The sequence below is a fragment of the Electrona antarctica genome, assembly GCF_951216825.1.
Source record: "Electrona antarctica genome assembly, chromosome: 16".
Taxonomy (NCBI): Eukaryota; Metazoa; Chordata; class Actinopteri; order Myctophiformes; family Myctophidae; genus Electrona; species Electrona antarctica.
The window spans coordinates 8,409,535-8,423,327 of record NC_136797.1 but is presented as its reverse complement, the minus strand read 5'-3'; the positions used below and the strand labels follow the sequence as shown (position 1 = coordinate 8,423,327).

Here is a 13,793-nt window from a genome sequence, read left to right as displayed (position 1 = left end):
AGTTTCGAGTGTTCTTAGCCAGGTTCTTAAAATATTGATGTTTTCCTTCAAATCTCATACACCAAAGAGAACGGAGGGGACCATACATTAACATAAGTCTTGGATAATGTATAAGAAAATGACATTTAGGTGACATTTCCAAATTCCGCTTTCATCTCAGAAAGGAATTCATGAATAAGTAACGGCAGACATGCTAGGTCATCTTTCCGCACCTTAGCTGCCATGACAACATCTGCAATACTTCGCAATAATAAGAACACATGCCAGTAACTGCTGCCAGGAGGAACACGGTGCCCCATTAGAAAAGGCAATAATCTGAAAAGACACCATTTTTGAGTAGCAGATCCTACAATGCCTGAAGTTTGGAGTCGTTCAGACAAAGGCACAGGCTTATTAGCCTTGTCATTCTGACCTATACTGATTTTTTTAAGCTCTTCATTTAGCTCAGTTATACTGATATGCTTTTTTCTCTGCGCCTCGCAAATAACATGCTTCATTGTCAGTGGAACAACTCCCTCCAACATATCATGCATGATGTCTGGGGGCAAAGACTTGGTCACATCAAAATAACCTAGTGAATCAAAATAACTATTGCCTTTTACACCATACACAGCTACATTGTTCTTGTTCTGCTGGACACACTGGAGATGATATTTGTGGACTTTCTGAAGCCACCTATCATATGAGCAGAGAGATTGTCAGCTGAAAAGGTTGCTAAAGCAGCATAAACTGTGTGCTCTGTTCCACGGACACTTACAATAAAGCCTTCAGTTGAAAGCTGTTTTAGGTCATCTAGCATTCGTTCTAAGATGGCATTCCAATATTTGGTCAGGGTTGAATATTGAACTAACATGGCTAAGTGAATGTGGCCGAGTTGAGATCGATACTTTCCACTCACATTTCCAATAGTGTAGTAAAATCCACATCGTTTATGCTTCCCTCTCTTGGCACCAAGAGGATTGACTACTTCATATTCATCTTCAAACAGATGGATTCTTAAAGCATCAGGATGCTCTCTAAAAACAGAATGCTCCTTAAAATAAAGACCATCTCTATAATCTGTCAGAAGCTCTTCATCTATGACCTGGTTATTTTCAGATAGTATTTGATCCCAGACATCATCATGAGCACAGTACTTCTTTAAAACTTCAGCAATGGGAACATAGGAAAATGATCCAACTTTTTGGCCAGAAGAGCCTCTCAATGTGTAGTGTACAGGTTTTGTATAGTTCAACTTAGATTTACAGTGTTCTTGAATCATGTGTGGAGAACGGACTGCTTCATAAGCGTTATCAAAGAAATCTGATGAGTGGAAAACCTGTTGAAGTTCGGGGCAATTTGAAATATCAAAACCACCTTTTTCCAGATGATAAGAAATAAATGAATCATAATTATCTTTGAAAAAACTAAACAGAAATTTGACATCATTTGTAATGTCTTGTTGGAGTGACACATTCAGAAGGTTTTTCTCTCTGCATTTAAGGACAAAGCCAAACCGATTATCTTTGAAATCCTCAAGTAGTTGATCTAAATTTGGCCTGGAATCAAATTCATCAGAAGCTATTGGTTCATTCTCCACACGTTGGTGTTCATCAGAAGCAATTAATTCATTCTCCACACATTGGTGTTCATCAGAAGTACTTGGTTCATTCTCCACACTTGGGTGCTCTACTGCAGGCTCTGCATAGACATTATCAATAGGCCTAGATCTAAATCTTGATTTGTGTTTTCTGTACACATGTCGTCTATAAGAAGGGAATTTGGTAAATGTTGACTGACAGTCACCTAAACCACATGTGATACTAAAATTTGGTTGATGTGCATGAACAAGTCCAATATGTATAATTAACTTTGAGAGAGTAAAAACCTTTCTAGTGCATTTTGGGCACTGGTAAAGACAATGCATTGTGATCTAGTACAGACGGTTGTGATATAGTACAGACGGTTAATTATTTGCAGTGCACAGAGCGTTAATCACACGCAGTATGGTTGTTGGAATGGCCTTGTCTCCCTCTTCCTTGATATTGACGATGCGCAGCTGAAGGAAAGTCAGAGTTTTTTTCAGACCTGGTGGGTATGCAAGGTTGAAAACAAAATACATACAGAAGGCTGTTATGAAGGCTTCATCAAGGCTTCTGCACTGGCACACGTCCGCACCGTCAACTTTCACCACACACCGCACCCGTCCAGCGATGGCCATCTTCCAGTCCTGGTCCATGACTTGTATGGTTGGATTGGGCGTAGCAGCATCCCCCTACATAAAGCAAAACATGCAAAATGAATATTTTCCAACATGTGTCAAAACTTGTTACATTAACCACTTTGCACCGAATCGTTATTTTTTCTGGGGACATTTGCCAAAAATATTGGCTCTACAAGCTCACGACTGACGCATTGTGAGCTTAGAAATTTGGTCAAGGGGAGGCAGACCAGACCAAATAAACTTTAACATGAAGTCAACATATTATTACCAAAGCTAATGTGTAAACAAACACCACATCATATACACATTGGAGAGGGTCACTGCTAAGGGTTCCTTGGCTTGAAAAAAAGACCCCTAGTTTACATTTTGTAACTTCGTGGCATTTATATAGAAAGAACAGATTTGTCATTTATGTTAAACACAATACATCTGGGTGGGGAAAGTGAAAAGGCAGCGGTTGCCTCTCTCTCATTACCACCACTGAACAAGGCCCTTAATCCAAACCGCTCCAGTGGAGCTGCTCAGTGGCTAGAAGGTCAGACTGTGGTTGTACCGGGCAGCTTCCAGCTATGAAAGTGTGTGACAAGAAGTACGGCTCCACAATTATATATATTTTTTTGTAGTAGGATCGGATGACCCATACAATTGACATGGGCTGCATACAGTGGAAGAGAGCAGTGGTTCCCAAATGCTGTGCCTAGAGGAGTACGCTGCTCACACAGGCTGTGTGGCTGCTCTAAACTGTTTACATGGTGATAGAACTGAAAAGCAGTGCAACACTGTGCAGGACAATCCAGATGCTCACCTCTCCCATCATGATGAAGACTTCAATTTTCTCTTTGAAGATGGACGGCAGTATGATCAGCCCGGCCCTGAAGTCGATTTCTGCAATGCAGTAAACATAGCAAGAGTCACCAATCACATCAAGTGGGGATGCACACCAACGGACCGACATGCGGAAACCACGGTCAGAAATGCGGTCGAACATGCACTGCGCCCATTCTTGTGGTTAGGTTAGGGTTTGAGGTAGGTTGTCGGTCTAATGACAGTCGGACCAATAGTATGTCTAAACTAAAGCCTGTAGCCTGTAGTGCTCACTACCTGGTAGATCTTCAGCCAGGGCATCCTGTCTTGCGGTGTTGAAGACTTCTGCGTGGGATTTTCCTGCACGTTTTAGAACTTCTGGCAAAATACCAGCGAAGCCCTCCCTGAAGCGATCACACAGACTGCTTGTGGCTGGATGGATTCGATCAACCTCATCAGAAAACTGTAGAAAACACAAGTATGATTCATATTCAGCAAATGCCAACTATTATATACACTCAATCTCACAGTCACAATATTTGAAATTACTACATAGATGGGTTTTCAACAGGGGGTCTGAGACCCCTAGGAGGTACTCATGAGTTACATGAGGTTGTTTTCATTTTGTTGCTATACCTCTGCACCCAATGTAAAGAGTAAAAGCGCTATACAAGTTTGAGATATCATGTCATGGGGAAAATGTACAGAAAATAGCAAATCTACAAGCTCACATCACAATGCGTTGCTGCGATATGCTGTGAGTTTGTAGATCTATTTTTGGCAAAGAGGTTTGGTTTTGATTTAAAAAAGGAATCAAAATGTTAAGATTTGCTAGCCATTGGGCTTGAAAACATATTTTTGTAACCAAATAAAGTTAATGACCCCTGATAGATTGATAATGCTGCAACATTCAGCTGTGCACTATACTTACTCCACCAGGAGCCCTTAGGAAGGGATATCTTTGGAGTAGATCCTCCAAAGACATCCCATCCATGATTTCACGCCGTCTCCAGGAGAAGGTTCGCACCATGAGATCTTTCACAGTTGGGAGATCTGGATGTGTCTTCTGGTATTCACTATGAAGAACGGCAACATGGGCCTTCACAGAAGTGGCATCCTCTCCGACAACCAGTATTTCCTGTGGAAAAAGCATAGACAGATGTGGATGAGTTGTACAGTGTACCGCCTGCTCCCAAGTATGCAAAGCCATTTTGTTATCGTTGGATGAGATTTTGTTCACAATTCCATGCTGTATTTATGTGGTAACCATACAAGAAATAACAGGCAAATGTAAAGAGTCAATTTGGTTACCAACTCTCCATCATTTAGCTAGGTTCAACCTGGAACACCCTCACCCTCAAAATATATAGATATGACAAATGACTTACAGATGTTTGATTAGCTGCTCGTCTATGCAGACTAGGTGTAGAGGGAGGTTGGGGCTTCTTTGCGTGGCCATACTTCTCTTTCATCTTTCGGACCTCGGTATTGCTGACCAGTGGGGCACGTTCATTTTTGCATTTTCTTTTTAGGGACGCATGCCAGGTTGTCTGGATAAAATGAAACACATTTGGCTATTAACCCCTTTTGGTGTTTTAAGCAATATGTTATACTTTAGCTATTGAAATATAGCAGATCTACAAGCTCACAGCTCTGTTCCGCGCTATGAACTTGTAGATCTGCCATTTTTGAAAAATCATGAAAATGTGGTGCAAATCTTTGAATATATTCTTTCATAGCGAAAGTTTTTACTCAAATCGTTGCTTCTGGGGGCGTCCCTGGGACAACATATTTTCAGATGGGGGTCCACGGCCAAATACAGATTATTCTGGCGATCCTCGACATGAAATATTGAGCACCACTGATATAGAACCATAGGTATTTCAGAAAACTGTCATGATTTAGAAGATTTTTTTAAAATTTCGATGTCAGGTCTAAATGGGTTAATAGTCGCATGTACATACACACACACACACACACACACACACACACACACACACACACACACACACACACACACACACACACACACACACACACACACACACACACACACACACACACACACACACACACATAAATCACTGAAGATTGAAGAGAATAAAACAACTTACATAGCCATTCCCCTCTGCATCTCTAAGATGCGGGTATTTCACAACCACTGACTTGGCAACCTGAACATACTCCGCTGGGGTTGGATACCTAGCCCAAAAGGCAAGAACAAATTCAAACTCTTGGTTTCTTAAAAGATCAGCTAACAATGTATGAATGCCAAGTACTAAAGTTATAGTAATGGTTAACAGTTGATACTTACATGTTGTGTGACATTAGTTGTTCATACAGCACACTGGTAATTTTGTGGCGTATTCTCGGCACTATGAGACGCGGGTCCCTGGCATCGAGCACCGTCTGAACATCATGGGGAAAGGTTGGACAGATGCCGATATGGTGTAGTCTCACACGGGCTGGTTCAACACTCCCACAGGCTGGTTCAGCACTGCAATGGAACAAGCAGATTTTCTTTTGTTAGTTTTATATTCTAGAGTGAATTTGTTCTGTGACGGTGTCTCCCAGTCTCTCCAGCTATTTTCAGGTTCTCTTTTTTTTGTAGGAGGGATATACAGTAGGCTGACAGGAAATGCGGAGAGAGATGGGGGGGGGTGGACATGCAGTAAAGGCCGCCAGGACCGGGGGTCGAACCTGCGGCACACTGCCAGTCAGGTGCCTGGACCGCTGATTCACCCAATATGTTGGCATACCCATTTAACCCAGTCAGGACAGGAACCCCTTTTGGTGTTGTTATGTTATAAACTTTAGCTATTGAAAACAAGCTTGTAGATCTGCCATTTTTGAAAAATTGTGAAACTGTGGCACAAATCATTGAATTCAACTCAAATCTTTGCTTCTGGTGGGGTCCCTGGAACTACACATTTTCAGATGGGGGCCCGCAGCCAAATACAGTTAATTCTGGGGGTCGTTGACATCAAAAGGGTTGAGCACCACTGACATAGAAACATAGGTTTTTCAGAAAACTGTTCAGCCTCAGATCTAAATGGGTTAAGCAGCATACAGTGACTGTGTAAGCACAACTATCTTATGGAGATGCACTTGCCTTGAAACCGTGGAAAGCTGAGATTGGGAGGCTTCTTCAGGCTCAATTGGCTGTAAACAAATCTCTGTCTCACCCTCCTTGTATTTTTCTACAAATTGTCTAAATTTAATTTGTTTTTTGAATGATCCAGCGAAGAGGAAGCCGATCATTTGTTCAGTTAGTCCACAGTCCACCGTTTCTCCGTCCACTTCATTCTCTGAGGGACACACACACACACACACACACACACACACACACACACACACACACACACACACACACACACACACACACACACACACACACACACACACACACACACACACACACACACACACACACACACACACACACACACACACACACACAATAGCTGATTTAATTAAATGCATCATATGACAAATTGTAAACATTGTATTTATTCACTTAATTAAAGCCATTTAAACACCTCCACACACTAACCGTTTCCCCACATAAGAACAAATTGTCCAGGTAGTTCAGTCTAGACAGACCAGACAGCACTGACAGGTTTCAGAGGCAAGCCCTGGTTATTTAAAGACTTGGTGAAATGGAAAAATACGTTTTTCACATTTATCCCCGTCATAATAGGAGATGAAGGAAAAAAAGCAGATAAAGAATGCATGTTGCAAGTTGAAATATATTAACAAAGCTCCCAACAGTGACACAGACACACGCACTGTGTGTGGGGAGGTTTTTTCCGATTACATTATGAAATATATACAAGGCCTAGCGAGGTCCATTGTACAGATATTGCAGGTAATCATTTCTTAACATAATTGCAGTGAAAAGCTATGGTAACAGCCTAACAGGGTGCTTCCATCTTTGTTTACCCCACATGAACGTGCAGAATGTAAGGGAAGCGATAGGGTTCACACACACCAGCGACCATATTTACAATATGAAAACTGTCGCCCACTTAGACAATGTAGGTTACACACGCTGGAATTAATCATGGAACCTGCAGGCATCATTAGGTGCATGTAATTCATTGTATATGTGGTGGACGTTCGTGGTTGTGCTAATAATAAACGGACATGCTGCTGCTGCTGATACTGCTGCTTAACGACGACACTGTTTGTGAACTTGTAACTAGATGTACTAGTGTAGTTCTGCATCTGTTGCATCCTCCTGTGTGAAAGCAGCATAACGTTGTGGCAGGATACGAACGTCTGTAACTGTTCTTTGAACGCGTTCGGGTACAACACAATTTGTTGGCAACCGAATGCATTACTGTGGTGGTGAGTGATTGCGTGGTGGCCCGCCGAACAATACGGACGCAAACCAGAATATCATGATACAACCCCGAAATAAAGACAGTGGAATGACGCTTTAAATATTATAAATGGACATGCTACTGCCGGTCTACTCCCGCGCGCAAGGAAACAAACCACAGTAACAGAAAAACAGACGTTTTGGCGCGTATCCGCCATTTCAGTTTCCCCCCTCCTAAACATGAAAGTGATATTAATATGATATATTACCGAATAAAGTAGTTGAAATCAATACATTATGCACATTTAACAACCCTGTCCGTCATTTCAAATCCAACCGCTATCATTTAAGGGGTTTTATTGATTAAAATGAACAAAATAACTCATTGGACTGTTTGTTCACGCCACCTGGGACAGCCAAAAACGAGATGTTGATGCTCAACATTTTATTTATATATGTTCCTAAACATGAAACTGCTTACTGTAAGTTAGTGCAAACATTAAATAAAGATACTTACCGGTAAACCTTTTTGCCTCGCCTTCTGAAACGTCTATTCCAGCTTCCGTGACTAGTTTGTGAATCAGTTCCTCTGTAGACAAGGTGGACAGCTTTCGTACTCCGTCTACTACTACTCCTCCTCCTCCTAATATGAATAGTGCCGCCATATTTCTGTGTTAGTTTGGTTGTCCGTCCGTCTGGCCGCCGCCCGGCTACAACGACCCAAACTCCCACTAACTAGCTACCGAGCCAAACTTCCCAAAGTCCCGACACAAACTTAAATTCACCGCGTAAAATAATGCCGCATGGCTGTCGGCTCCCAGACTGCTGTTCTTCAGGAGTTCAGTGGTGAAGATGCACTGTGATTGGCCAGTACAGCAGACAGCTGACTTGCATTCAGCCAATCGCTGACCATTTTGCTTCAAAGGCGGGTCTACAAGCTCAGAATGGGTACAAATATGTACCTAGGGGTCCAAAAACTAATTTGTACCATTAAAGGTCTACAGTTTTGTACCATATGGGCCATTTTAGTACCGTATATGGTACTCTACCAATGCACGGGGTACATTTATGACAAAAGTACCGTAAAGGGCACAAATATAGTCAGGTAATTTTTTTGTGTGTATGTCTACATACAATGCTATTTATGTTGCATGAATTGAGCCAAGATGCATACGCCTGTAAGGTCGTCGAGGCTAGGGCAAGTGCTACGGCAAGTGCTATGGGCTAAGATCCCCCCCCTGTTTTTCTCCTCCGGCCAGTGGGAGGCGAGCCTTGAGTCACGTGACTTTAGTAAGGAAGGAAGTACTAGTGTGCACACTACATAGTAGAGACAACAACTATAATAATAATAATAAGCAATATAAATATGGTCTGCTGCTGCTGCGACAGAGACAACAAGAGAGAAAGCATTCGGTGCCTGCTAAATTGGACCCGTGAAGACCTCAAGTGTGGAGCGTTTTTAAGCGAAGGTACTCTCCATTAACAGGTAATCAAGTCGTATCCATAACTATGGTCAGCGTATACTCACCAGTGTCACCACCACCCACCACATCCCGATCCCGATCAACATGCTGCCATGGCTCCAACTCCTCTTCCTCACACTCCATGAAAAACTCAGTGGCCAAACTGGCCATGTTGCTGCACGCACGCACACACACACACACACACACACACACACACACACACACACACACACACACACACACACACACACACACACACACACACACACACACACACACACACACACACACACACACACACACACACACAAAACATTTAAAACACAGATGGCAGGAAACATTATATCTTGATAGCAGATTGTTTTATGTTTTCCTTAATTTTTTCTCCCAATTTAGTCATTGTGCCAATTCCCAATTGCGCGCGCACCATGGGGCCCTGCAGCCCCCAGGCCAAGGGGCCCTGCAGCCCCTAGGCCAAGGGGCCCATGAAGCCCCTAGGCCAAGGGGCCCATGAAGCCCCCAGGCCAAGGGGCCCTGCAGCCCCCAGGCCAAGGGGCCCATGAAGCCCCCAGGCCATGGGGCCCTGCAGCCCCCAGGCCTAGGGGCCCTGCAGCCCCTAGGCCCATGAAGCCCCTAGGCCAAGGGGCCCATGAAGCCCCCAGGCCAAGGGGCCCTGCAGCCCCCAGGCCAAGGGGCCCTGCAGCCCCCAGGCCAAGGGGCCCTGCAGCCCCCAGGCCAAGGGGCCCATGAAGCCCCCAGGCAAAGGGGCCCATGAAGCCCCCAGGCCAAGGGGCCCTGCAGCCCCCAGGCCAAGGGGCCCATGAAGCCCCCAGGCCAAGGGGCCCTGCAGCCCCCAGGCCAAGGGGCCCTGCAGCCCCCAGGCCAAGGGGCCCTGCAGCCCCCAGGCCAAGGGGCCCATGAAGCCCCCAGGCCAAGGGGCCCTGCAGCCCCCAGGCCAAGGGGCCCTGCAGCCCCCAGGCCAAGGGGCCCTGCAGCCCCCAGGCCAAGGGGCCCATGAAGCCCCCAGGCCAAGGGGCCCTGCAGCCCCCAGGCCAAGGGGCCCTGCAGCCCCCAGGCCAAGGGGCCCTGCAGCCCCCAGGCCAAGGGGCCCATGAAGCCCCCAGGCCAAGGGGCCCTGCAGCCCCCAGGCCAAGGGGCCCATGAAGCCCCCAGGCCAAGGGGCCCATGAAACCCCCAGGCCAAGGGGCCCTGCAGCCCCCAGGCCAAGGGGCCCATGAAGCCCCCAGGCCAAGGGGCCCTGCAGCCCCCAGGCCAAGGGGCCCTGCAGCCCCCAGGCCAAGGGGCCCTGCAGCCCCCAGGCCAAGGGGCCCTGCAGCCCCAAGGACAAGGGGCCCATGAAGCCCCAAGGACAAGGGGCCCATGAAGCCCCCAGGCCAAGGGGCCCTGCAGCCCCCAGGCCAAGGGGCCCTGCAGCCCCCAGGCCAAGGGGCCCTGCAGCCCCCAGGCCAAGGGGCCCATGAAGCCCCTTGGGGGGCTTATGCTGTCAGCAGCATAACAGAGCTCAGCTGTAGACTATTTTGTCACGTTCGCGCAAATGAAAGACTGGATTATTATTTCATGTCAGCATGCAAGTACAACTATCAGAGGATGTAGCCCAGGTAAAGTAATCCGTCACTCTACAAGTTTAACTAAAGTGTTTACCATCTGGCCAAAGTCATTTGATTAGCCTGCAGGCTGCAGCTTTTTTGATTGATCATTTTATTAGACAATAAGATGCAAAACAGTACAGGGTACAGTAACGCACCTTGCCATCCGGGTCCCATGCATGCATTCACAACAACTCCTACAGACATAAGCCTTTTTAATCATTGTCACATGAAACTATAGTCTATACCGTCATATGCATACATCTGTTCAGATTCTGTTGGGCGCATTATCAAAACATTATAAAGTAGCCGGCGTATGTGTGTCAGATTGTGAAAACCAGTAGGACGCCTGAGGGCCCGCCGCCCGTCTAGAGTTTGAATGGACAGGTATCAGTCAAAACTCAAAAGGGAGACATCTAAGAGGAAGGATGGATGAGGAAGGATCAACATATGGAATGTCAGAACAGGTTTTTATGTCATATATATCCATATATGGAGATCTAAGGGTTTGAGGTCAGATCTAGAGTTTCTGGCCAATATTGATAACATCAGGGATCTCCATATATGGGCTTAATTGCGACAGCAGGGCGCATTTATTATGACATCAGGGATCTACATCACTGATTGATTGATTGAAAATTGTATTAACAGTTTGCAGAATTACAGTACATTTCAAGCACAAACTCAATACAAAGGCTGTTAACTGTGAGTGGACGACCCAATTAAGCATTACACTTGTTTACAACAGGGTCCACCATGTTCAATTCATCAAAATGATGATGATATCACTACTCACTAGGCACCATATATGGGTGCTTTCCCCATGTATGGGGATTTTGAGTGAGTGACTGACTGACGTATGATTGATTTCATAGTAAATGCGACTTGCGGTCGCAAATAATAATAAAATGATTGAAAGAAATAACTAGTGTATTGTCTGCTAGCGTGCTGCTTGCTTATGTTATGGATATACATAGTGTTGACTTTGTCATCAGTAATTCAAGAATAAATACTTGCACATGCACAAATAAATTGCATTAAACCATGCTGCAGAGCAGGTCTTGCCGCAACCCTATCGATGTTTGGAATTAAGCGATAACACTCACAACCAGTTGATATGGGACACTGGACACCAGGACCCATTTGTGGGTCGCCGACACATTTTGTGTCACAAATATCCCTTTATTTTTGGTTTGTCATGGTCATGTGACATGTCTTGGTTTTTTCATGAATTAAACCCAAATTCAATGATTAAATGAAATCGTGAATAAATACCATTTTAAATCAAAGAAATTCCATAAATTGGAAAATTCAGTTCAGTTCAGAGAGGATAAACCCAAGAAAGTCTATGGCGTGTTTCCATTGGGGTCCTTGTACTCAAGTTTAAGAAGTATAGTGAAAATAGCCCATCTACATTAAGGAAAGGTATTTTACTATATTTTCACTCGCTTGGGTTCTGGGGTGGGATATTTCTCTTTTGGGTCTCGACGTGGAAAAAAGGCCAACAAGCCACAGGCTTTCTTGGGTTTCGCAGACTTGGTATTAAACTGTACACGTTGAATCCCAAATGTTAATACATATTCAAGTTAAAACGTTTTGGAACCAGCACGCCGAGTGGAATAGCAAGCGAGTGGCGACACAATTTGATCTCACCGCAAAGCGGGTGGCCTATGGGCTACCAAACATTGGAACTATCCCATTGAGATAGAACGAGCACTTCCATTATTACATTTACAATGGGAGTCAACGCTAGTGTCGTCACTCTCATAGTACTAGCAATGAGCTACGGCTAGCTCTTAGCTAAGCTCGTGTTCAACTCAAAAAATCTCTGTTGTGATTACTAACCTGCAGTGTGTGTGGATCAGTGTCCAGCAGTTTGTTTTGTTTCTCGGGGAGTTTCTAGTGTTACTAAGTTTAAGTTATCTCTCTCTGGAAGTTGCTCGTGAACTCTGCATGCATACGCTCCAACACAAACTAACAACAAGCTGGAATTAAAGCTTCGCGCAACAAAGAAAACATCACCATTCACCAACACTTTCACCACCAAAACGGCAACAAGCCAACAACTCGGCAAGGCAGTGATGGCACAATAGCTCCTCCTCTCTCTCCGACGCCGCCTCTGATTGGCCGATTGCGGCATGCGCGCGCGGGCTACCCAGAGTGTAGAGTAGGATAGTAGCGACACGCTTTGATCTCGCGCAAAGCGGGTGCCTATGGGCTATAGTTCCAAACATTGCTCCTATGGCTGGAACTGTCCCATTGAGATAGCACTTCCGCATTCCTTTGTAACAATGGGAGTCAACGCTAGTGTCGCCACTCTCTTACTAGATTACTCTGGGGACTGCCCCCCATAATTCCCATAACGCAGCAACAGTGATCATGGGCTGTAGCCTGTAGGGATGTATACATTCCAATCTATAGCTGGGTCCCAATTCGTTAAAATCGTGCACTTGGTGACAAGTTTTTGATTTTTGGCATGGTGTTGTTAGGTATGGGCATAAGGTTTTCAAAAACCATCGCAAACGAGTTGGGCGTGCCCCCTAGTGGTTCGTTTGCAATGAATCTAATATTAAATGGGCCAGTGCGTCTCTCTGTGTCCCTTTATTCCTATGGAGTTCTGTGTCAGCGAGTGTTTGGATGTCAGACTAGGCCAGCTTATCGAGGTCTGTGTCAGGCATGCCCAAATATGGAGTGTTGTGTTGTGAGGTCAGAACAGGCCAGCTCCATATATGGACCCTGGGCAGGCGAATTTGAAGTCAGTGGGGCTAACTGTTCTAGTCGAGTTACGTGGATTACAGACATAGGCCTACACAGACTTGGTGCAATTATAGTTAGATAGGCCTATAGCATTAATTCCTCCAAGAATGATTAACACATTGCTGAACACATTCTTGTAGACTGCAGTCTGCATTCATAATGTTTCACCATTTATGCTTTTAGTGTCTTCCCACCATGTGAAAACATATGTTACCAGTAACACCAGTATTAGTAGGGTTAGGGACACGTTTACCACCTGGCTAAATAAACAGCAGGCAGCCCTAACAGTGTTGTACTGTGCCGCGGCACACAGGTTGGGAAACACTGCTAGCACAATGATTCCAAAACCGTAGGCGCCCTCTAGCGGCCTGGATGTGAAACAGCAACCACGCTGAAACCATAGCACCAAATGCAAAGGCATTGAAAATGTCTGTTACATTATGTGAAAATGAAAGGAATGAGTGACACTACTCAATAAACTCCTCAGTGAACTCAATGAAAATTAAAAAATAAATAAAAATAGAATGAAATGAAAATGGTTGAAAATCACTGCTAGAGCCAAAAAGCTCTTCTCTTATGGGGGTCCTTGGCATATATTTTCAAATGGGGGGTCCGCAGGCTAATGAGTATCATTT

The 13,793-nt window shown here is 44.9% G+C and overlaps 2 protein-coding genes across 2 annotated transcripts in view; both read right to left on the bottom strand.

The window, feature by feature from the left end:
- Positions 1-12,422, bottom strand: part of LOC306939723 (uncharacterized protein) — a 30,389-nt gene extending 17,967 nt beyond the window's left edge. The window contains exons 1-2 of the mRNA XM_079524410.1: positions 12,247-12,422; positions 8,860-8,969 (exon numbers count right to left, since the gene is read on the bottom strand). Coding sequence (XP_079380536.1) covers positions 8,860-8,965 — 106 coding nt within the window. The 5' untranslated portion in view covers positions 8,966-8,969; positions 12,247-12,422. The remainder of the gene's footprint in view (positions 1-8,859; positions 8,970-12,246) is intronic.
- LOC306940230 (uncharacterized protein) lies at positions 1,946-4,479 on the bottom strand (the record flags this gene model as incomplete). The annotated part of the gene is made up of 5 exons (XM_079525254.1): positions 1,946-2,254; positions 3,009-3,088; positions 3,305-3,470; positions 3,939-4,145; positions 4,396-4,479. 5 exons carry the CDS (start codon positions 4,477-4,479, stop codon positions 1,946-1,948), a joined length of 846 nt encoding a protein of 281 aa, XP_079381380.1.
- Positions 12,423-13,793: the final 1,371 nt, after the last annotated feature.